Here is a 25,770-nt window from a genome sequence, read left to right as displayed (position 1 = left end):
TGAGCATCAGGCACTGGGGAGGTTCTAGAAAAGAGTCTGACAGCTGCCTTATCTTCTCTGGGTTCTTCTTTACTGTCAGAGAAGATAAAAACAGCCACAAACTGGCCCGGAAGGAACTAAGCTAGGTTCTCCCTAAGAAGCTTTGGAGGCTGCTGAGAGGAAGGTGGGGGAAGGGAAGGCATAGAGAGTGCCTTGAGGAGCAGCTCAATAACTTAACCCTGCTGGGAGACCAAAGTTTGAGTAGTCCAGAGCCCAAGACAGGGACCCAGACTTAGAGAGCAAGGTGTTACAAATCAGAACTGGAAGCCAAATGTCAGTGTGATGTGACAAAAAGCCTCGTGGGAGAGTGTTCCCTGCTGGCTATGGCTTGCTATGTCAGCGATGAACCTCTATATCCCTGTGCCTCTACTGTGGTATCTGTTAAATGGGACCAAGTAACAGGCAGGACGTGTCTGTGCAGAGCTGAGCTTGTGTTCCTGAAGGATGGGGACAGAACTGAGGTTGTTGGCACTGGGAAGAGCATTGTGGTCTCTGAGGCACTTTAAGCAGGGGGTAAGACCTTTCAAAGGTCACTTTGGACGCTGAGTGGAGGAGGGTCTAAAAAAAAACATTAAAAAGCAAACTGCTGCCAGGCGGTGGTAGCGCACGCCTTTAATCTCAGCACTTGGGAGGCAGAGGCAGGCGGATTTCTGAGTTTGAGGTCAGTCTGGTCTACAGAGTGAGTTCCAGGACAGCCAGGGCTACACAGAGAAACCCTGTCTCGAAAAAAACAAAAAAAGAAAAAGAAAGCAAACTGCTGACAGTGACTTTACAGTATGTTCCATTTCAATAGGAGTGAAGGAAAATAAACCACAGAGATTAACAAATAAAACAGCACACATGGCTGCAGGAAAGACAGCTAAAGAAACTGTTCTGGGGATGGAAGGCGTGGGGGGGGATGAGAGAGAAGTTAGGAAGGAGAATGAACAAAAATTAGTTTTCCTTGAAGACGCCATAATGATGCCTGCTATGCTGTGTGGTAATTAAAATTTAAAAATAGGATATGCACACATACACGCATGCAAAAGAACACGCACGCAAAAGAGCACATGAACAGGAGCCAGGGAAAGAGATCCTATGCTCTGGGGTCCAGGATGGATCTGCGGGGACAGGTGGAGGAGGTGAGTGCTGGCTGAGATGGGATAGCATGGAGTTGGGCTGAATGCTCAAGTTCAGGTACCTGCATTGGCCTTAAGATCCTCAGGGGTCACCATGACCACAAACCGGATGGCACGTTCATTACGGAACATCTCATAGGCCCAGCGGCGGATGGAGCGCATACACTTGACGGCAGCGATGCCATTGTTGGCGATGAGCACCTGAGGGAGACACCAGGAGAGCTGAGACAACTCCTCAGTGTCACACAGCCAGCAAGTGTCACAGCTAGAGCTCAAATCCTGATCTCTCCAATCCAGTACTTCAAAGTGTTCTGCGGCTTCTTTTGCATTGTCAAACCGCTCTGATTTGGTTTTTTAAAAGGATCATTGAGTACTTGGGAGGCAGAGGCAGAAGGATCTCTGTGAGTTCAAGGCTGGCCTTGAACTACAGAGCAAATTCCAGGCCAGGCCAGACTATTAGTAAGACCCTGTCTCAATAAATCAATTAAGATATGTATTTAAAAAATATATATGTAAATATATATATATATATATATATGTATGTATATATGGGGGAGATGCAACTGCCTCTGTTTAACAGATGGGGAAACTCAGGCCCAGTAAGCTCACACTTGTAACCTTGGCCTTGGCCAAGGCTCCTGGCTCCAGTGCACGGCTCTGCTAACCCTTTGGGGAGCACCACTGGGGAGGATCACTACTTAGGAGGACCACCACTGAGGGGAGCACCACTGGGGAGGAATGAGGACAGCCTAGTGTGGCTTTCTCATTGCTAAAGCAAGGCTTGGTCCAGAGGGAAGGGCTGGAGGTAGCAAGGGAAAACATACTCTTGAAGCCCCATTGGAGAGGAGCCAGCTCTCCACTCTCACCCCCAGGTAGAGGCTTTCTTGTGAAACTCCAGCACTGAGGGCAAGCTGGGGTCAGCTCCTCAGGCAGAAAGTGCCAGAGCCCCGGGCAGAGGCTGCCAGAGGCTAGCTAGCTGTGATGTTCTGAGGATGAAACACCAGCCACAGTGGAGCCAGCCGCAAAACAGTCTCCTAATGAGGCCAAAATACAGGGTGTAGAAGTGGCCAGTACTGCATAGTCTGGCTCTCGTGGCACACACTTGGGAGGTGGAGGTGGGACTATCAGAAGAATAAGTTCATCCTTGGGGTTTGAGGCCAACCTGGGTTACATAAAACTCTGTCTCTTTAAAAACAAAATAAAACAAAACAAAACAATCAGGGGCTAGAGAGATGGCTCAGTGGTTAAGAGCACTGACTGCCCTTCCCGAGGTCCTGAGTTCAATTCCCAGCAACCACATGGTGGCTCACAACCATCTGTAATGGGATCTGACGCCCTCTTCTGGTGTGTCTGAAGACAGTAACACTGTACTCACATAAAATAAATAAATTTTTATAAAAAAGCAATTTCTAGATTTTCCCAGGAGACTCTAAATCTGGAGCAAGATGGAGGAACCATCAAGCCAGGTTCAAATCCCCAAGTGTAATTTCTCCTCCCATGTAAAGTGATGAACCCCAGCTCCATTTTATTAACCTTGGACAGCCTACACCCCACCTCTGGGTTACAGCTTGTCATGAACACAACAGGAATAACCAAGGGACCTGCTCACTGTAGCTCATGGCCTCCTCTCCTCTAGGAAGCTCTAACATCTGCGGGTGGGCAGCGGCGGCTTCTCTGCTCTCCTACTGTCAGCCCAGGAAGTGGCTCTACTCCCAGGTGCCTCTTAACCAAGCCCAGAGGCTCAGTCTCCCTTTCTGAGGAATGGGGTAATGCACCCATGCTGAGGGGATGAAAAACTCCCAAAGGTAAGCACTCATTCCCCAAACAGGGGTCCCAAGAGGAGGCCTCCCCCCAAACAGGGGTCCCAAGAGGAGGCCTCTCCCCCCAGAGGTCCCAAGAGCAGGCCTCCCCCCCACCAGGGTCCCAAGAGGAGGCCTCCCCCCAAACAGGGGTCCCAAGAGGAGGCCTCCCCCCAAACAGGGTCCCAAGAGGAGGCCTCTCCCCCACCAGGGTCCCAAGAGGAGGCCTCCCCCCAAACAGGGGTCCCAAGAGGAGGCCTCTCCCCCCAGAGGTCCCAAGAGGAGGCCTCTCCCCCCAGAGGTCCCAAGAGGAGGCCTCCCCCCAAACAGGGTCCCAAGAGGAGGCCTCCCCACAAACAGGGGTCCCAAGAGGAGGCCTCCCCCCCACCAGGGTCCCAAGAGGAGGCCTCCCCCCACCTCTGAAGTGTGAAGAAGAAGCCTGAAGCTGGGCCTGCAGCAAGAAAAGGGCCAGCCCTCATCACCATCGCCACCATGAACATACAGGACCCCACTGTACCTTCTCTATGACCCTGTTGCCTCCAAAGCGGGTGACAAACTCGGCTGGAGAAGCTACAGTGAAATCTCTGTGCAGGTCCAGTTTCTTGTGTTCACGGCCTCTCTTCACCAAATGGAGTCCAGACATGCTGGGCCTGGGGAGGAAAGGTGGCAGCCGTGAGGGAGGAAGCCTGGGGCCTCCAGGACAGAGTTGGAGCCTGGCTCTGTCCAGTGGCCAGAGAGTGTGTGCACATACACACATACCCTGCACACATACACATACACTCACAGACCCTGCACATACTGTGAGCATACACCCAGCACACACTCACACACACACCCTGCACACACACACATTCATACATATACACTCATACACACTCTTCACACACACACACCCTTCACACACACACACACACACCCTGAACATACTATGCACATACACCTTATACATTCACACATACCCCAACATACCTTGTACACACATACATCCATATACATACACTCACACACACCCTGCACACACATACACACACTTTACACATACCATGCACACATACCCACTTACACACGCTGCCCACACTTGCACATACTCACACACACACTCTGCACATACCATGCACATATACCCTGCACAGACACACACACACTCTGCACATACCATGCACATATACCCTGCACACACACACACACACACACACACACACACACACACACACACGGATGTACAAGGAGACTAAGGCAAGACACTGCGGCCCTAGGAGGTCTGTGCTGCTGCTGTCTGTGCCCTGAGGTAACTCAGCCCTTATTTGACATGGCCCTCACTTGGGAACACACAGCAGGGATGGGCATTCTCTGATTACGAAGGGGACCCACACATCTGACTCTTCATTTAACACCTGTCAAATACAGTCTCTGTGGCTTCCATGAATTTTTCACAAAACTTTTATTTTATTAAAAGCCGAAAACAATTTTTAAAGAACGCTGGAGAGATGGCTGTTCTTCCAGAGGTCCTGAGTTCAATTCCCACATGGTGGCTCACAACCCATCTTTTCTGGTGTGTCTGAAGACAGCTACAGTGTATTTATATACATAAATAAAACAAAACTAAACTAAACAAAACACCCCCCCAAAAAAAAACAAACAAAAAAACAAAAAAAAAAAAAGAATGCAGTACAGTAGTTGTCCTCGTGACTTGGCTTTCCCTTCTGTACACCCAAACACACCCTCCCTTCCCAACCTGGGCCTGGAAGTGTGGCTCCTGACAAGAGGAGGGAAGGTGGCTCTAGCACCAGCAAGGTCTGATTGAAGATCACAGAGCAACACACCCTCACGCCCACCCCCACCCTCAAGCCACCTAGCCCCCAATCTCCACCCTACTTCAACCCTAACCCAACCCAGCCCCCACCTCCACCCCACCCGCACCTCAGAGAGACTGCCATGAAGGAGACAGGCAGATGTGCACACTGATAGGGACTTAAGGAAGCCTCTGAGCCTAAGGAGATCTTCCCTGCCAGTCAGCGTGGGTACAGGAAATGCAGAGAGGAAAGGGACCCAGCAAACCCTCTGGACTGCAGTGAGCCTCATCCCTGGTGCATGAGCAAATCTCTCTCCCTGGAGAGATTCGCTGGCTAAAAGCACTGACTGCTCTTGCAGAAGACTCAGTTCCCAGCACCCACATAGGGGGTCCCAGCTGTAACTCCAGTTACAGGGAGTCTGACCCCCTCTTCTGACCTGCATGGGTCACATACATGGTACACAGACATACAAACAGGCAAACACTCACACACATACAATAAAAATACTCTTACAAAAAAGAAAACTTGCTGGGAGATGCTGGCCCACGCCTTTAATCCCAGCTCTGGGGAGGCAGAGGCAGATCGATCTCCTGAGTTTGAGGCCAGAGGTCTATAGAGTGAGTTCCAGGACAGCCAGGGCCATACAATAGAAACCCTGCCTCAAGAAACCAAATAAATAAAAGAAAGAGAGAAAGAGAGAGAGGGGAGAGAAAGAGAACAAAAAGAAAAAGAAAGAGCAGGGCAGTGGTGGCGCACGCCTTTAATCCCAGCACTTGGGAGGCAGAGGCAGGTGGATTTCTGAGTTCAAGGCCAGCCTGGTCTACAGAGTGAGTTCCAGGACAGCCAGGGCTACACAGAGAAACCCTGTCTCTAAAAAAACAAAACAAACAAACAAACAAAAAACAAAAAGAAAAGAAAAGAAAAGAAAAGAAAAGAAAAAGAAAGAAAAGTAACCTTTCTAGATGGTCAGTGTGGATGACAACTCAATGTTGAGGGTTTGATAAACCTAAAAGCTTGAAAACAAAAGAAAAATCATGTGACCAGAGAGGCAAAATGGTTCAGTGGGTAGAGGTACCGGCTGCCAAGCCTTGATGATCTGAGTTCAATCCCCAAGACCCACATGGTGGAAGGAGAGAACCAACTCCTCAAAGCTGCCCTCTGACCTCCACACAGGCACCATGGCACATGCACACACATGTGCACACATGCACACACACACACATGTACAAGAACAAAACAATTTTTTTTAAACAGCACATCAGAACACAGTGGTCTCTGCCTCTCTCCTCTGTAACTCCCGTGAAAGGAAATCGCTGTCGCCTCTGGCATTTCACATCTGCAGGGTTCTACACCCGATGCACAGACACGCACTGCTAAATGGCTGTTCTTAAGGCCTTAGAACCACGGATGTCTGTCCTTCCTTTCACCTTTCCTCAGAGTACGATCCTAATTTGGGGTGACTGGTTGGCTCCCTCTTTTCCAGGGTACTCCCTTGTTTTGCTGGAACTCACCCCTGCAGCTTCCTATCAGACCCTGTGTATAACAGCAGCGTGCAGTGGTGGTGTCCTCACCCCACGGACCCCGCCCCTGACTTCCCTTGGCTTCCTGGTGATCACCGCCTGGAGCCCTGGACTATCTATCTGCTGGCTGTTCTGATGTGTGTACTGTTGCTCTTCCCTGGTGTGCTCTGTGGTTTTCATGGAAGACATCCTCAGGTGGCTTTCTGAGAAATCTAAGGAAGTGGAGAAGTGGAAGGTAAAGGTTTGGCTGCCTTGTGTGTTTGGCAGCTGTTTTTTTGTTTTGTTTTGTTTTGTTTTGTTTTGTTTTGTTTTTCTGCCCTGGGGCTCAGCCCAGTCATTTGATCTGTGCAGAGTTTTAGAAGCCTGTGCTGTTGTCCTGTTAAAACCCTCTAAGGGTTTTTGTTTGGTTAGTGGGTTTTAATCTTTGATCCTGGTTGACGGCCTGGTTTTCCCATATCTCCAAGCTTGGGTCTTCTTCTGCCCCTGTATCTAATGGTGTCACAGTGCACGTGGACACGTCCCTTTCAGTCAAGCCCCGTCAGTCTGGTGTCCTTTTTTCTTTTGTTTGTTTGTTTTTGTTTTTCGAGACAGGATTTCTCTGTGTAGCCCTAGCTGTCCTCTGTAGACCAGGTTGGCTTGGACCTCAGAAATCTGCCTGTCTCTGCCTCCCAAGTGCTGGGATTAAAGGCATGTGCCACCACTGCGGGTGGCGTCCTGTTTCTTTATAGTGCTGGGACTGGAACCCAAGCCCCACACTCAAGGGAAGGACTCTAAAAGCTACACCCCAAACCCCACCTTCTCTATATAGAAACTCATGCCCGGGACTCAAACATCTCCTTACCTCTCTTTTTTCCCTACTACATGCTAAAGTTTAGACACTGAAGTTCAGAGGCTAACCCACTACATTATATAGGTTTTTTTCTGCACATCTGAGGCTAGCCCACTAGGTTACTCATTTTCTTCTCTCCTCTTTTTTTTCTGCCTCTGGGCAGGTCCATCAGCTCTTCTCTCCTAACCACCCAAGCAGCACAGTCCTTCATCCTGGTCCTATACTGTCAGTATCCCAGGGTTTGCTTGGGATACTGGGTATGTGAATGTTCCCTTTTAGTTTTCATAGAGCATACATGTTCATGTTTGTTCATGTATGTTCATGTGTGTACATGTGTGAACATGCATGTGAAGGCCCAACTTTGGGTGCCATCCCCTGGAATGCCATCCACCTCCCTTGAGGCAGATCTCTCACTGGCCTGGGGCTCGCCAATTCAGCTGCACTGGCTGTTGGTAACTTCCACACATCCTCCTGCCTCTACCGCCCAGCCCTGACATTCATCTTTATATGGATTTGGGAGAATCAAACTCAGATCCCCAACTTGAAATACTGCCTGAGCCGTGTTCCCAATATAAATGTTCCCTCACGAGAGCATCCTGTCTTTTGACACACAGTGTCTTGTTGACCCCCGTGAGGACAGTGTAGCCCCTGCTTCAAGCATTCCTCTCCTGAAAGATGTCTCCAAAGCCACAGCCACCCCACTTTCCTTTGAAGCACTCAACTTCCTCACCAGGAATAAGGGGAGAATAACACACACCTCATTCAATATGGCTGCACACTTGCTTAGGACTAAGTGAGGTGGCCCAGATCAGTAAAGAGGCTCGGTGTGGCACGTGGTACACTCTCAAGGGACAGCCACACTAGGAGGGTCAGGGTCCAAGAGGAGCAGCAAGCCACTTGCTGAGCCCACTCCGCAAAACCCCCATCTGAACACCAGTCTCTCCTGTCTATGACTTGCGCTGACAGACTGACGTCGCTCTGTGTCAGAAAGGCTGACCCCTCCCACTCTCAAACACATAAACCTTCCACCTTATACAATTTGATGGAAAAGAAAAATCTCCATTTCAAGGCCCAGAACCATCATGTGTTTTAAGTTGGTAACAGAGTCCCTTCACCAGAAGGCCACAAGTCCAGCAGACCACCCAGAACCCATACAAGACTGTGGGGAAGGCCTTGTTTCAGGCCCCATCTCCAGGCCCTGGGCTATTTTGATTCTTTTCTGACAATGCTGGAGGCCAACCAACCTTGGCTCCAGACAGACGGCCTTCCCCCTGCACTGGAGTCAATTGAAGGAGAACCTTTCCTAAGTGCTGTGCCTTTGGCCCAAAGCTAAGCCCTGACCTTACACGGAAGGACAGGGCGAGGGCCCAAATGTTCCACGGTGGCTTTGGAAATGGCTTCGAATAGCAATCAACAACGGAGGTGCCAAACACCAGACTCAGTCAGCTGCTGGGCACAAGACTGGGCAGCACTGTTCTGGGAGGAGAGGAAATCAATGTTTTCAAGGGCAAACAATGGCCTGGCCCTTCTGATGCTACTGCTCTGTGTGAAAAAAGGCTGCTGTCTCCTGCTCGCAATAATGAGACAGAGGCTCAGAGAGGCCCTTGGACTTCAAGTCATGCAGCTGACAAGCAACAGAGCTGGGCTGGTAATCCAACTCTATTTCACCTCAGATTTTAATATTTAGGTAGGAAGGATTGATTAGGATATAAAACATAATACTGCAGTGTCATCTCTGGAAACGAGTGTGGGCATGGGAGTTGTGATCAGAGATCTTGCTCAACCCTGTGCAAATGCACAGGATGGCCCCAGACACCAGCAGAGCTCCAGCTGGGAAATTCCCCCAAGCTTCTGATCTAGAATCAGCTGCCTGCGTGACCTTGGGATGAAATATTCCAGGGACCTAAAAGGGGAGTGGTAGTGCACACGTGAAATCCAAGGACCTGGGAGGGAGAGGAGTGAGTTCAAGGCCAGCCTGAGCAGCATAGACAGATTCTGTTTCAACAAAACAAATTCGAGATGGGTCAGCCAAGCCTGATGACATAAGTCTCAGCCCTTCAACCCGCAGGGTGGAAGGACAGATGCAACTCATGCAAGGTGTCTTGACCTCCACAGGTGTGCTATGGCATACATGGGAGTGTGTATGCACACACACACCAATAAGTGTTTTAAATAAATTAAATAAACACAAGGCGTCTAGGGAGGTGGGTGTGTCACTAAGCAACGCGACTCTTGCGTGTGGTGCAGCAGACCTTGGGTACTGTCCTAGGACTGGAGAACAAAGACTCTGGAAAAGGATGAACAGGGTATACGTAGAAGGAAGCTTGTCCCTGAGGACAATGTCCCATGTCCCAGCTGCCCTCGCTGCCCAGGGCCCTGGAGTTCTCCAACACTCAAATCCCTTACCCTCTTTTTTGTTTGTTTGTTTTGTTTTGTTTTTTGAGACAGGGTTTCTCTGTGTAGCCCTGGCTGTCCTGGAACTCACTCTGTAGACCAGGCTGGCCTCGGACTCAGAAATCCACCTGCCCCTGCCTCCCAAGTGCTGGGATTAGAGGCGTGCACCACCACCGCCCGGCTTTAAGATTTTTTTTTCCCCTTGCCCTCTCTTGTCTTCATCAGCGGTGGGATGGGAACCACCACCCTGACCACCAGGTGATGGGTGGAAGACAGTGTGCATGCTGTGTTTCTGTTGTCAGTGGAAGCTGCTAAAATTTACTTCCCTACAGACAAGGATACCAGGATGCCATGACCTGCAGAGATGGCTCAGTTGTTAAGACAGCTTGCTGTGGGCTGGAGAGATGGCTCAGCAGTTAAGAGCACTGACTGCTCTTCCAGAGGTCCTGAGTCCTAGCAACCACATGGTGGCTCACAACCATCAGTAATGGGATATGATGCCCTCTTCTGGTGTGTCGGAAGACAGCTACAGTGTACTCATTCCCTTGGGAATTTCTCAGGCCATACAACCTCCGGATGCCTTCTGGAATGACACCAGGTCAGGGATGAGCAAACAAGAGTGCCCAGGCCAAACTCAATGTGCTGTGGATGGTTTAAACAGATGTAAGTGGTTCTGAGCTGGGGGGAGTCCAAAGAATTCTATATTACGGCACACAACAAGTCATTCAAACAGCCCATTTCAGGGTCATTTAATGGAACATCCCATTTAAGCTCCTGCCACAGGAAGCAGCAGTGAGTAGCTGTGAGAGACTGTACTGTCCCAAAGCTGAAAGCGTTGACTGTGTGGCCTTTTAGGAAAACAGCACACTGACCCTGAGGTAGGCTGACATGGGGGCTTTGTCAACAGGATATATATCTATATAGTATATGTACATAATATGTATGTATAGTACAGGGAATATGTATCTGTAATCCCAGCACTCAGAAAACACAAGGAGGAGGAGCAGGAGTTTAAGATCCCCCTGGGTATAATGGGGAGTTCAAAGCCAGCCTGGACTATGTAAAATTGTGGTGGTGCACCTTTAATCCCAACACTCCAGAGGCAGAGAAGCTTGGAGGTTGCAGCATGTAAAGTTGGCATGACACCTACAAAAGCACCCATACATGCACTGTATGAGCATCCCACAAGCGGAAGCAGGCATGATGCTGTGAACAGCAGTCTAGTAACCGTCCTTTGCGTGGTTTGTTTGTTTGGGGTTTTTTTTGTGGGTTTTTGTTTTGGTTTGGTTTTTGTTTTTTGAGACAGGGTTTCTCTGTGTAGCCCTGGCTGTCCTGGAACTCACTCTGTAGACCAGGCTGGCCTCAAACTCAGAAATCTGCCTGCCTCTGCCTCCCAAGTGCTGGGATTAAAGGCGTGAGCCACCACTGCCTGGCTATATATACATGCCTATGATAAAGTCTACCTTACAAATTAGCCATGAGAAGAGATCCACAACAACATTAATAGATATATAAATAAATACATTTGTTTATTTCATTATCAATATATAAATTAACATAAATAGTAAATATTTATTATTGTTAAATTAATAAATATAATAACAAGGTTCTTTAATATACTTTCTGGCATTTCTACCCTCCTGCCTTGGGGCCACTGTTAAGAAAAATAAGGGTTTCTGGAGCAAAAGCAGCAAGATAACATAATGGCAATATGGTAGCCAAGAGTATAATAAATAACTAACGTACAGGTAGCATATACAGAATGGATACACTGGACAAGAGGATGCTTTGTGTCCCAGAAGGGCTCTCCCACAAGATTTCATCCCCCTCAGGGCAGTCAATACCCTCAAACACCAATTTTTGTCTAGGTTTTTGTTTGTTTAGGGTTTTTTTGGACACAGGGTCTCTCTATGTAGCCCCGGCTGGCCTGGAACTCACTCACTGGGTAGACCAGGCTGTCATCAAAGTCTCTGCCTGCCTCTGCCTCCCAAGTGTTGGGATTAAAGGTGTGCTCCACCTCTACCTGGCTAACTGATGTTTTCAGACTGTGGTTGATAGGAAGGGAGGCTGCTGAGCTGACCAGACATTTGCCTATACCCACTGGACTGGGAGTTCCTAGAAGATACAAGCTGTTCTTCCCAAACACAAGCATGGCCTTCTTGCTCTCAGAGGCGAGCTTCAGACACAGGGTGTGCACGATCCTTATGGACCAGATTCATCTACCGAGAGAGAGTAACACAGAAGGAGGCGGTGACTCAATAGTAGGCTGCTGCCGGCAATGCTGCATGTATATGGCAAAGAGGAGACACAACTTGGCTACCCGCTACTATATATAGTAACTGCTTGCACATTTTAAGGTGCATCCAATTACAAGAACATTTGGACCTAGTAAAAGCATGGCGTATAGAACAAGGCTTGGCAAGTCACAGCAAGTTGATACTTCAGGTGTTATAGTCTGCCCTCTGTCCCACTACTGAGGACTTCTCCCAAGAGGTGCCACAGGCTTTCCAGAAACCAGTGAGTGAAGCTGTGTGCCAATAAAACTTTATTTGTGCACTCTTGCCTTTGAATTCCTCATAGTTTTTACATGAATAGTGTTCTTCTCTTGAATGTTTTCAATTATTTAAAAACATAAGAACCACTGCCCTCAAGCCAAATAAACTCATAATTTGCAGAGCCAACTTGGGGTGGGGTGGGGGGAGACAGGCTGGAAAGATGACTCAGCGGTTAAGAGCACTGGCTCCTCACCAGATCCTGAGTTCAATTCCCAGCAACCATATGTTGGCTCACAACCATCTGTAATGGGATCTGATGCCCTCTTCTGGCATGCAGGTGTATATGCAGATAGAGCATTCATATACATAAAATAAATTTTTAAAAAGACTAAAAGCAGGATACAATACAGTAAATATGATTCAGTTTTATAAATTAAATATCTGCACTGAAAACAAGACTTCTCAAGTATCAGCTGTGGATCCAGATGGAATTATATCTTTACTCCTCTTTGTGTTATCTATAACACGAAGTTTATTCATTTGGTTTTTCTGAGTTTGTTCATTTGGTTTTGGGGGGCCCTTTACATGTGAAACCTTTCCTATATAGCCCAAGGTGGCTCAAACTCAATCATCCTGCCTCAGCAGTGCTAGGATTATAAATGTGTACTGCACTCCAGGATAAGGGGCTGAATTTTCAACAGTGAATACACACATCTCTTTGGTGTTTTAAAGTGCAATAAAAGTGAAAGAGAAAAGGAAAAGAGACAGTGAGGTACGTGAGGCTATAAGCTCTGCCCAATCAGTACGCTCAGAAAGTGACCTTAAATACAAAGCCTGCTCAGGGCGCCTGGGTTTTCCCAAGGCTTCAGCCTCAAAAAGTGTTGCCTCCCACAAACGTTATTTTTTCAAGGCCAAAGGGATAAAGGTGGAGGGGAGAGTGATGCGTCCCAGGGATCAAACTTGAGGCACCTGTGTGTTGGGCAGCGCTCTCTAAACACGGTCATTGGTTGCCCACCTAGGCCGCAAGTTTGAGAGGTAGGCTCCTTCCTGCAGCGAGCAATATAAGCTCGCATCTCTTCGGGCGGAAGGAGGGGAAAGGCGGGGTGCTAAGGGGCAGACAGTAGACCTGGACGGGGAGAGATGCGTAAGTTTACAAAAGCAGTTATTAAAATCGCGGGCTTACTTACTTTCCTGTGAGCTCAGGGAAACAGACCTTGCATTTGGCAGGGCTCATGTTGCCCAGCCCACCGGCCAATCCCAGCCGGGCAGGGGATGCGCAGTTTGCACCCCCTAATCACGGGAAGCGAGCAAGCCCGGCTCCCAAGGCACAGCAGGGTCGCCAGCTCGCCACCAGAGGCGGAGGCGTCCTCTGGGAGGGGCTCTGGCCACAGTTTGTGACAGCTGTGGGTCGCGGGACAGCGAGCCTGGCCGGCCATCCCGAACTGTTCCCTACTCTTGGAAATCCAAGCCAAGGACCGCCTGGCCACGCCCTGCTAGAGCCACAGCTCCGCCCAGGCCACGCCTCCAGTTTGGTTCTCGGTCACGCCTCTCCACCCAGAATCCACCCATGCTGGTAGTCTGGCCACGCCCTCCGCGTCCCGCTACGCCACGCCCCAAAGGCTAAACCATCCTGCTTCCAGCTACTCCAGGTCACGCCCTCAGAGACTTGTCCCGCCCTGGCCCCGCCTCCTCCGGGGCTGTCCCTGCGCCTGGAGTTTACTTCTGCCCCTGACCTTGAGTTTAGGGCTCAAGGACGTATCTCATGTTCCTCCCCAGAGCCCCCGAGAGGTGGCGGTTGTGGGTTCCACAGCCCTCTACACTGCAGTCCAGACGTTGGACATGTGTATTAGGGATCCGATGAAAATACTGAAAACTTTTCAGAAAAGGGCGGTGGCATCGGTGCCTCTTAAGGCCCTTCCAACAAGCACTTGAAAGATTTTTTAAGTTACATGTATCTATCTATTTATGGGCGGGGAGTGGACCTTCCTCAGCAAGTGTGGAGATAAAGAAACAATGTGTGGGAATCAGTTTTCACCTTCCATTACTTGGGTCCTGGGGATTAAATTCTGGTTATCAGGATTAGTGGCAGGCGCTTTTACCCTCGGAGCCATGTCATTGCCCACCAGGACCCCTACTAAGCATCAACAGAACACAGAAAAGCCCGGGAGCTCCCTGCCTCATCCCCAATGCTCCTTAGCAGCACAAATGAGGACGTCGTGGGGCAGAAATGTACGTTACTAGTAGGGACGCGACTATGCTTAAGTAGGATCTGAAGACTATCCAAAAGAGCACTGCAATAAGCCATTGGGGGAGGGACTGGGGGCGTGGCTTAGTAGCAGTGCACCTGTGTGCCCTGAGCTCCACGCCCAGGGTCTCCTTCTAGGGGGCACTAAGCACCTTGCCTCCACAACTAAGACCCTTGCCCGGGGTTAGATAGGAATAGGAAGTTAGATGTATTAGACACTTGAAGGGAAATAAAATGGGTGAGCAAAATTCTCAGTTTTCTAGAAGGTTCCCCCATGGCTCTAACTTCACCTCCTCAAAAAAGGAGGAAAGGGAGGGAGGAATGGAGGGAGGGAGAGGAAGGAAGGAAGGAAGAAAAGAAGGAAGAAGCCCACATTGGGTTTAATATGTCTTTCTTTTTGGAAGTTTCAAACCAGTATCCAATAGTATCCATCCTCCCGCTGACCCAATTTAAAGTAACCACATCAAACAGGAAATGAAGATACCCCAAACAGGCCTCCCTGCCAGCTCAGGATCCTGCAGAAGAGCCCTGCTCTGCAGCTTCCTGGCAGCTAGAGAGGTTTTTTATCTCCAAACTCCCAACACTCCTTCAACATTTGGCGGACAGCCTAACTTCCCTGCTAACAGGGTGAAAGGCGCCTGCAACTTTCAGCCGTGGTTCTAACGACAGTAGTTCACACAGCCAGACCATGAGAGCAGCAACAGCAAGCTTGATATGGATTTGCCTGAAATCTTTTTGCCAGGAGAAAACAAGTTGCGGTACCCAGAGAGATTTGATCTCAGCACTGTTATGGACTCGGCATAGTTGGTAGAGGCGCTTTACAACCATGATCTTCTGCCTTAGCCCCATAACTGTATCCTAAAGTGAAGCAGTAAGCAGATGCAGCTCATCCCAGTAGTCCTCTGACTGTACTCCACGCCACCAAGGTCATCAGAAACACAAGGTCTGAGAAGTCACTGGGGTCAAATTCTTTCTTGGTTTTCCTGCAGCTAGCCAGGCAAAGCCTTGGGTTTGGGCTATCCTCCTGCCTCAGCCGTCCTAGTAGGCTGGACCACCCCACTACACCCTAGCGGGTTTTCCTCTATCCATATTTAATATTAAGGAATAAAAGATGGGAAAGAAGGAGCACTACCCAGGTGTCCTACTATGCCTCATGCAAACACCAATGGCTGTGCCCCCCACTCCACCTACCCACCCACCCCTTAGCTTCACCCCCCGCCCCCAGGCAGAATAGCATGTAAGTAAGACTGGCCTTGAACTCCTGACCTTCCTGCCTCAGCCTCCCAAAGTGCTAGGATCGCAGGCATGAGTCACCCTCCCCAAACAGCTGTGCTTTTGAATGAAGTAGCTCAAATAGGGCTGTGGCCCTGTCTCGTTTTTTAAGCCTTTCTCTTGGCCTCTGAGCAGCTAAATCTAACTTTGGGGAACTACAGAGGGAAAATCTTGGTCAGTGACAAGACACTGGCAGGCAGGTCAGCAAGGGCCTGATGGCAAGTGGCTAGCTATGGGGTGGAAAGTGATGGAAAGCTGTGGATTGACAAGTTTGGCCTGTCCGTACCCTCCAGTGTGACCTGGGTCAAATCTCTTCTCTGCACCTTCCGATCTATAAAAACATTGTACAATTTGCTGTCACCAAAAGAAAATTAAGGGGAAATGTTCCAGCTCAGCTGGTAGTGTTTGCCCAGCACACAGGAAGCCCAGGTGCAGTCCCCAGGGCTGCGTAAACCGCTTATGGAGACACGCGCCTGTGGTCCTAGTTCTTGGGAGACGGAAGCAGGGTGGTCAAAAGGTCAAGGTCAGCCTTGGCCAGCCTGAGTTCAATCCTCAGGGCTCACAAGGTAGGAGAAGTGACTCCAGAATGCTGTCCTCTGACCTTCACACACACTCTGTGACACACACACACATGCACACACACTCAACACAACCATCCATACACATACTGTGCATATCACATATATACATATGACCACTTACTACATACAGTAACACATATCAGCACACATACATACTTACATGCATACACACATATATATACAGCACATACATAACACATACTAGCACACATACCACCCACACTCAAACACCCACAACACTGCACAATAGAACCACATACATGCCACCATACACACACCAAACACACACATAGACACACACAGTACAACTGTGAGATCCCAGCATTTTCTGCGCCCATGTGTGCCGAGGACTGTGCAACACAGGACACACAGCACACGGTCCTCTCTTTGAACTCCCAGGACCCAGTGTGCTTTGGGACTTGGAGCGTGGTTTTTAGAAAAGCAAAACTGTGCTCTCCATTATCACATGGATGTTTGTGCAGCAGGATGAACAGGCCAGCAGGTAAGGGGGCTCACACCAAAGAAGAATGCTCTGTTTCATAGCCTTGTACTCAGCACTGCAGTGTCCTGATCCTGAACCTGTCCTGTCCCACTCTGTCCACCCCACAGCATGCAGTCAACACCATGGTGTGCCCCTGAACAAGGGAAGCTTTGAGCCTGGGCATCTTACACCAGACTGTGCCTGAAGCATAGGGATGAGTCCTCCTGCATCCGGGCTTTTCGACTTGCATGTCAGAGACTGTTTTGCCACACCCTGTGATGTGCTTGTTGACTCTGTTTTTGTGAGTTGTGGGAGAATTTCAGCCCTCAAGGACCAACCAAGTCCAAGGAAGAGCCAAAGAGAATCAATATCTACCAAACTACTCATCTATCTATCTATTCCTCTACCCATCCATTTATCCATCCTTCTATCTTCCCATCCATCTATCTAGTCACCCATCCATCTGTTCATCTATCAACCTACATCTGTCCATTTATCTTCCATCTGTCCATCTAAGCACCCATTCATCAACCCACCCATCCAACCATCTATGTACCATCTATCCATCCTTCCATCTATCTACCCATCCATCCATCCATCCACCTACCCATCCACCTATCCATCCATCCTTCTATCTATTCACCCATCCATTCATCCATCCACCAATCCACCCAACCCAGCAGCACAGAAGGAACCAGATAAAGACATAAAAGGCAGAAACGAGTGTTGTGAGAACAACAGAGTGGGCAGTACGAAAGCTAGCAGCTGGATTCTTTAAAAGTGGGTCAGGGACAGGGAGCCCTGGATGCCTGTTACAAAGTGAAAAGGAGAAGGCCAGGCCTTCCCCTGTGTCACCAGGAATACTAAGATAGTGACAGACAGCCAAGCCAAAGCACATGCCTGCCATTGAAAGTTCAAGTCTCAAGCCAGGCATAGTGGTGGTGCACACCTTTAATCCAAGCACTTGGGAGGCAGAGGCAGGCAGATCTCTGAGTTTAAAGCCAGTACAGTCTTCAGAGCAAATCCACGGACAGCCAGGGCTATTCAGAGAAACCCTATCTCAAAAAAAAAAAAAAAAAAAAGGAGGAGGAAGAGGAAGAGAACACACAAGTCTCACTGCAGGACAGCCCAGCCCTGGTGGGAACAAAGAAACCTTTAGTATGAAAGGAGCAAAGAGCCAGAAAGAGGAGGGCTCTAGGAAGGGGAGGACAGGCAGGAAGGGATGGAGCTTCCGCTTGCTGCTGCTGGCCTATCAGGAAGAAGCCAATGAGGGTGGTGACCACTGGAGCAGAGCTGCAGCCAGAGGGCTTCATCAGAAACTACAAAGAGCAATAGAGCTGCAGGCACAGCCATTTCTGCCACAGCTCTGTCATTAAGTCAGAGTCCTGGACAGACACTAAGGGCTTTTCCCAGGGCCTTCACTATCTGTCTTTGAAACGAGGAAAAGCCCAAGGTTCTCCGCTAAATCTTTAGTCTGGATTTCTTTCTACAGAAACTGGGTACCTCTAGAGTTTAGGGGACTAACTAGCAGCTGCTTCAGTGTGAGTATATCCCACCCACCCCATGCCTGCGTGAAGTTCTCATGCTGGAGAATTCATATGCTGAATTCATATCTGGAAATGGGGCCTTGGGGAATTATGGTCAGATGAGCTCATGAGGATCTGACCCCCACCCCACGATGACACTAATGGCTTTAAAAGAAGAGGAAGGGCCTGAGTTATCACTCTGGCTTGGCTCCCTGTGTGGTGCCTCTGTCATATTAGGATTCTGTGCGAGGCCCATGCTGCATAGGTGACAGGGCCTGCTCTGCTCTTGGACTGATCAGAACCAAGTGAACCTCCTCTTTGGATTACTCAGCCTCAGGTATTTTGTTATAGTAAAAATGAAAAAAAGACAGACTGAGACAGCAACTGAACAACAACAACAACAACAACAACAAAAATGACAAGAAAGGAGGCCTCCTGGATCCTGTTGCTACAGGCTTATTCACACACCTGTCTTCTTTGGGTGAACTTTGCATCCTCTCTGCTCCAGCTTGCAGCAGGTGTCTGGCTGGCCAAATGCCTTGCCCATACTGTTGTTATATAAAATATCCAGAGGTGGCTAATTTGACCTGATCGCCAGGCTCCTCCAGACCAAACCCAAATGGAATCTCTCAGGCCGAGCACCACATAATCATATCAGAGATGGGACAATGTTCAAGAAATTCACAGTAACCAACCAGCTGGGACAGCATGTCCCCTCCCACAACAGGATTTGACTATGTAGCCTAAACTATCCAGACACTCATGGAACTCACTATGTAGCCTAGGATATCTTTGAATTCCTATTCCTTTACCATCAGGCTCCCAAATGCTGATGAGATCACAGACATTCACACATTCACTATCACACTCAGCTCCCTCTTTTTTTTTTAAAAAAAAAAAAAGTGGTTATTTAGTAAGTGCTTTGCTTTCTTGCTAAATACCTTGGAAATATTAGTTGGTTGGTTTTGAATCATCACAGCCTTTGAGACTCTAAGATTCAGTTTTGTCAAGCCTGCTGACTTGGTAAACCAATTCACACAATTAGATCCTCCTTGACCACTAGGGCTTAGACTCACACCGATATGATAACCACTAGCTACCTGGGGTTGTTTACACTTTATAGAACTAGAATTTTTACTTGGCTAGGTGTGATGGCCCATGCCTGAAAGGTCAGAACTCAGGAGGCAGAGGTAAGAAGATCAGAGAATCAAGGACACCCTCTGTTCCACAGGAAAACCAGCCTGGGCAATTAGAGATCCTCTCTCTCAGAGAGAGAGGTGGGTCCAGATGGGGGGTGGCTGGAAAGTGATTCTGTGGGAAATCACATCCCACAAAAGCATAAGGACCTGAGTTTGGATTCCTCAAAGCCAGATGTGGCAATAGGCGTCTGTAACTCAGCTCTGGGAAGGCAGAGAAAACAGGATCCCAGTGGTTCATCGGCCAGCCGGTGTACTGAAGCAGGGAGCAGCAGGCTCAGCGAGAGACCCTGCTTCAAAATAAGGTGAAGGACAGTGAAATGGCTCAGCAAAGCACAACCATCCTGAGTGCCACCCTCAGCACTGACTGTAGAGTTGTCCTCTGACCTCCACACTGCACCGTTGCATAGGCATGCTTCCATACGTACACACACACACACACACACACACACACACACACACACACACACACAGAGTCACACCTGTAGTGACTCTACAGGTTTTGGTTTTAATAATACAACTGACAGTAGGTGACAGAAGTTGAGCTTCTGCTGTTTAGGCACTGGTGGGATTAGTTTACTGTTGAATGAGGGAAGGAAGGAACTGCTGTCTCACTAGGAGGCAGGGAGAGCAGTCTCTCTCTCCAGTGATCACCTGAGATTTTTGTGATTAAAGATTTTGATTAAAGACTCTTATCAGGGCCATGTTTTGTGAAGATTCTGTGGTTCTGGTTAGCTGGGGCTGAAGTACCAGCTGTGATTAACAAGATACCAGAACTACTAAAGTGAAAACTTTGCATTACTGGGACTATTGATGCTGGTTAGCTGGAGCTAAGAAATTAGTGGTGATTAAGAAGAGACCAGCATCATTGAGGTGGCATCTTCTGGGAAGTGTTTTCTGAGAGCACAAAGAGGCTGTGTTCCAGAGATAGCCAAGGTTGTACCTTGTGCTGCAGTAGGACTTGGTAATGTGTAAGAGTCACCCAGGTAGTACTGCTTTTGACAGCACAAAGGGGTCATGAAGAGCAGCTGAGGCTCGGCACAGTGAGAGGCCATGGAAGGCCATAAGTGAAGGTGCAGCCTCAGTTTGCAATTGATGGCCCAGGACTGAAGGTGTCATGCAAAGGAGTTGAGGCTTGGCACCATGAAGACAGTCTATGAGAGGCTATTGGTAAAGCCTAGTTACAGCAGTGTTTTGGGAATGCCAGTACCAGGCAATGACCACCAAGGGCAGCAGCAGCAGTGGAGTACAGGCATCTGGAGCCCAGAAGACCAGCTGTGTGCTGCAAAGGGCAGAACTGGAGAAGTGACTCAAGCCCTTGGAGGAGTCCAGAAGATCGTGAGTTGGATCCCAAGCATTGGTTTTGCTTTTGATTGTGACTGTGCCCTGATATTTTTCCCTCTTGAAGGAAGAAGGTATTTTAGTGGAGCCCACAGTTAAGAGACTTTGAATTTTAAAAGATATTGGACATTTTAAATTGATTGAACTTTTAATATGTAAAGACTGTGGGACTTTAGATCTTGGGGATGAATAAGAAAATAAGGGTTGAGGCTTAATAGTGATGTGTTTGTGTGTCAAGTTGACAAGGGGTCAATTGTACTGGCTGGTTTTGTGTGTCAACTTGACACAGGCTGGAGTTATCACAGAGAAGGGAGCTTCAGTTGCGGAAGTGCCTCCATGAGATCCAGCTGTGGGGCATTTTCTCAATTAGTGATCAAGGGGGTAGGGCCCCTTGCGGGTGGTGCCATCCCTGGGCTGGAAGTCTTGGGTTCTATAAGATGATCTTGTGGGTAACTTGTCACTCACAGGATCATCCTCCCCAGCTTGGCTGAGAGAACTAGAAAGCCACTTTCTGCCAGGCAGTGGTGGCGCACGCCTTTACTCCCAGCACTTGGGAGGCAGAGGCAGGTGGATTTCTGAGTTCGAGGCCAGCCTGGTCTACAGAGTGAGTTCCAGGACAGCCAGGGCTATGGGACCCTGTGCACTCAGCAGGTGCAAACAGCAGGTGTACACAGCAGGTACACACAGCAGGTACACACAGTAGGTGCAACAGCAGGTGCACACAGCAGGTACACACAGCAAGTACACACAGCAGATGCATACAGCAGGTGCACACAGCAGGTGCACAATCAGTAATTCTGAAAGGAGAGAACAGGAAGCAAAGAAGTCAGGCTTTGCCTTCTGCTCTTCAACATGGCCACCCCGTCAACATGGCTTCTAACACACATGTGGGGGAGGGAAGAACCAAGGAAAAAATCAAATCCCACTGCTAATCAGAGATATAAATCTTACTCCTAAATCATACTCCCAGTATGAAGAGAAGGTTTGTTACCTCATAGTAGGTGTGTGAAACTCAGGATCAGCCTCCTGGGACAGAGTGCCCAGGCTAGCCCTGCTGCCCTTTCGGGAGGAGTTCTGGAAGGAGCCAGCGCTAGGGTCCTCGTCAGAGGAGTTGTCATCCAGGGAGCCCAGGATAAAGCTGGTCATCAGCTGCCTCTTGATGTGTGCCTGCTTCTTGTCCTCTCTGGAGGGGGTTACAGTTCTCTGGCTTGGAGGCCTGGCTGGGAAGGACAACCCATTGGCATCTGGAACCTCTGAGCCTGGGGCCTCTGTCCAGTTGGTCTGGAGTTCTGGGGAGGGCCAGGTATCATTGGAAGACAGCGAGTTCCTCGGAGGCTTCTGGCGTGAGTTTGGCAGGGAGTTCCTCTGCTGACTGGTGTCTTTGGAACCTCTGTAGGACAGACAGCTGCAGTCGCCATGTTTCTGTAGCTGCTCCTCTGAGGGCTCTGAGGCTGAAAGGGACTCCTCGCTTGAAAGGAGGCTCGCTTCCACCTTACTGTTGCCGAGCGGCTTCGAGTCTGTCATCTTCCCCCAGATTTTTAGCCAGGAAAAGGTCAGGCAGGAGAAAACCAGGCAAGTCAGAAGGAGAAGCAAGACCATTCAGACAACCTGTCCAGGGAACAGAGAGTTTATAGTTACGATTAACAGACTTCTCTCCTAACACATCGCGTGGGGCAAGGGTACTGGGTTCCCTGTACTGGAGGAAGTACAACGAGCAGGATGAGGTTCTCCTCTGACCTCAGTGCTTCACGTGCCTGTGGCCCAGAGCATGTTGCTAACCTAGATGTATGTATATGCTGTGGTTTGAATGTGTGCTCATGGAGTTCACTTATGATCTTCAATGGAACAGTACCAGGAAGCAAGTAGAAAAAACATGGCAGAGGGGAGGGTCTACTGTCACAGGGTAGATCTCTTGCTCTCTTGCCCATCTGCCTGCACCACGGGGTGAGGCACAGAAAATTCTCATTAAACACGAGCTTTTCAACCTTGGCCTTCCCAGACTCAAACCAGGAATGAGGAATATACTCTTGGGGCTGGAGAAATGGCTCAGCAGCTAAGAGCACTGGGTGTTCTTGCAGAAAAGCTGGCTCCAATCATCCCTAAGTCCAGTTTCAGGGGAATTCCATGCCCTCCTCTGACCTCAGAAGGCACCGGGCATACATGTGGTACACATGTATACATGCAGGCAAGACATTCATACAAATAAAAATAAACAGATCAGGGGAGAGACACCAGGCCTCAACCCGACACAAAGAACTACAGGCAGCTAAGGATGCTGCAATAGGAGAAATAGTCTTCCAGTGAGCCGGGCGGTAGGGGCGCACGCCTTTAATCCCAGCACTTGGGAAGCAGAGGCAGGCGAATTTCTGAGTTCCGAGGCCAGCCTGGTCTACAGGGTGAGTTCCAGGACAGCCGGGGCTACACAGAGAAACCCTGTCTCGAAAAAAATCAAACAAACAAACAAACAAAAAAGTCTTTCCAAGGGAAGAACATGCCAACTGGTCAGCCCTAAAACACACCCAAGTGACATTAGACAAACCGAGTAGGTTGTACTTAAGTATTTAGGGATATATGTACATACATATACACACACATATACATATATCTATACATACATGTATAGATATATACATGCACATGTATCTCTACACACATATATATACATATACACATATATGCATGTGTGTGCATATATATATATTAATATAAAAAAGGCCATGAATTGAAAGAGAACAAGAAAGGGCTTAAGGGAGGATTTGGAGGGAGGAAAGAAAAGAGGAAATGACATAATTATAGTCTCAAGAAGTAAAAGGAATATAAAATAAAAACAAATCTTTCTTTAAAGCAAAATTAAGAAAATAAATATATTTAAAAGGCATGTATGTTCTTTTTTGTAGTTTATTTGTATTTTATTTTGTTTACTTGTAGTTTATTTTGTATTTTATTTTATGTATATCAGGTGTTTTGCTTGCATGTATGTTTTGTGTGAGGGTGATTGATCCTCTGGAACAGGAGTTAGACAGTTGTGAGCTGCCATGTGGGCCCTAGGAATCGAACTCAGGACCTCTGGAAGAACAGCCAGCCTATGCTTTTAACCTCTGAGCCATCTCTCCAGCCCCCAACATATCTGTTCTTTATAAATTACATAGGCTCCAATTTTTTTTTTAAACAGGAGGAAGGGTTTTATTTTGGTGCCCCGTGGGAACAGTGTATCATGGTGGGGAGCTCTCAGATGTTTTAAGAGCACACACCAACACATGCTCAACATAAGCCACACAAGAAAGAACTAAAGAAGGTGCCTTCAAGGACTTTGTTCTAGAAGTATGATTTAGCACATCAAAAACATGGAAACAATTCAAGTATTCTTTAAGGCCCAGCACCATTCAGGAGGCAGAAGCAGATGGATCCCTGTGAGTTCCAGGCCAGCCAGGGATACATACTGAGACCCTGTTGATAAATAGACAAAATTCGACTCATCCACACAATGGAACATTATTCAGTCATTAAAAGGAATGCAGTGTGATTCACACTACAATGTGGATGAATCGGAAAACCTTATGCCAACCATGAAAAACCAGATTATAATTGTTTCTTCAACCTGTCCACACTAGGCCAGTCCACACAGACAGAAAGATTAGTCAGTACTGAGGTATAGTGGGGTACGGGTCGCAGCTAAAACATCTGTCATCTTTGTTTGAGTGGATGAAAATGTCCTGGTGCTGACTGTGACAACACCTGATCTGAACATATTGGTGGCATCGGCTTGTTCTATTTTTTAAGGATTTACTTTATGTATACGAGTATTTTGCCTACATGTATGTATGTATACCTGTGTACATGGTGCCCTTGGAGGTCAAAAGAGAGCATCAGATCTCCTGGAGTTAGGGATGGTTATGAGCCACCATGCAGATGCTGGGAATTGAACCTGGGTCCTCTGCAAGAGCAGCCAGTGCTCTTAACCACTGAGCTGTCTCTGTAGCTCCTGCTAATTTGTTCACTACATGAGTGGATTATATTCTATGTAAATGACTTGTATGCTGTGTAAATGATTTACATGTTATATAAATGACTTATATGTTATATAAATAACATGTTATATAAATGACTTCTATGTTATATAAATGACTTGTATGTTGTACAAATGGCTTATATGCCATGTAAATGGCTTGTGTGCTATGTAAATGACTTGTCTACTATGTAAATGATTCATGTGCTATGTAAATTACTTCTCTGCTGTGTAAATGACTCGTTTGCTATATAAATGACTTGCATATTATGCAAATGACTTGTATGCTATGCTAATACATTGTCTACTGTGTAAATTATTTGCATGCTATGTAAATGACTTTAGCTACATTGTTAGTTTCTCTGTAGTGCTGAAAACATTTGGAAGAAATTGGATCTGCCCTGCACAATGACTTTTCTATCATGGTTCTGTACACAGTGCAGCCTAATGGCTCTCTGCATAGCGTTCACATCATACCAGGGACTATAAATCACCCAGAGATTAGAGCGTGCACAGGCTGTGTGCAGGCATGAGGCAAACATGTATGCAGGGATTTTGGTATTGGTGAAGGTTTCTGGAATCAACCACCCAGCTGTGGCTGGCTTGTGTCTCTGCTGTCCTCGTGGTCTAGGGGAAGACAGACTGCATCTTGACCCAGGTGGTCATAACTAGAAGGGACACTCAACAAAACCTTGGGCCCTGGAGTACTGTCCGCACCAAGGGCTGAGCAAGTGTGTGCAGGAGTGGACACAAGTACTCCTTTTGCACTTCCTCTCACAGCTCTGCCCTCTCATGAGCAGATAATTACTGTCTGAAGAAATGTCCTAAGAAAACACGGGATTTTCAGCCAGGGAGATGACTCAGCAAGTAAATATGCTATGTAAGCTGCAGATCTGTGTTCAATCCCTAGAACCTAGAAAAAGCTGGGTGCGGTGGCCCATGTCTGTAATCCCAGCACTCCTACAGACAGTGAGATGGGAGGAGAGACAGGAGAGTCATTCAGAAATGTGTGGGTGCAGCTATCCAATGGAAGAAATAAGAGAGACACTGCCTCAAAAAGCCACAGGTGTAGCTGGGCGGTGGTGGCGCACGCCTTTAATCCCAGCACTTGGGAGGCAGAGGCAGGTGGATTTCT

At 48.2% G+C, this 25,770-nt stretch overlaps 1 protein-coding gene across 6 annotated transcripts in view; it reads right to left on the bottom strand.

Moving 5' to 3' along the window:
• The window catches only part of Acacb (acetyl-CoA carboxylase beta), a 111,776-nt gene that overhangs the window by 69,297 nt on the left and 16,709 nt on the right, over positions 1–25,770 (bottom strand). For 5 of the 6 annotated variants that reach the window (XM_031337482.1, XM_031337483.1, XM_031337479.1 and 2 more), the window contains exons 2-4: positions 21,621–22,237; positions 3,474–3,606; positions 1,220–1,358 (exon numbers count right to left, since the gene is read on the bottom strand). In XM_031337482.1, the coding sequence (XP_031193342.1) occupies positions 1,220–1,358; positions 3,474–3,606; positions 21,621–22,228 (880 nt within the window). In that variant the 5' untranslated portion in view covers positions 22,229–22,237. Of the gene's footprint in view, positions 1–1,219; positions 1,359–3,473; positions 3,607–13,174; positions 13,420–21,620; positions 22,238–25,770 lie in introns of those variants that run through there. The other variant, XM_031337484.1, reaches the window with a different exon arrangement.

This window comes from Mastomys coucha, unplaced genomic scaffold (genome assembly GCF_008632895.1).
Source record: "Mastomys coucha isolate ucsf_1 unplaced genomic scaffold, UCSF_Mcou_1 pScaffold22, whole genome shotgun sequence".
NCBI classification, from domain to species: Eukaryota; Metazoa; Chordata; class Mammalia; order Rodentia; family Muridae; genus Mastomys; species Mastomys coucha.
This window is presented reverse-complemented; position numbering and strand designations above follow the sequence as displayed.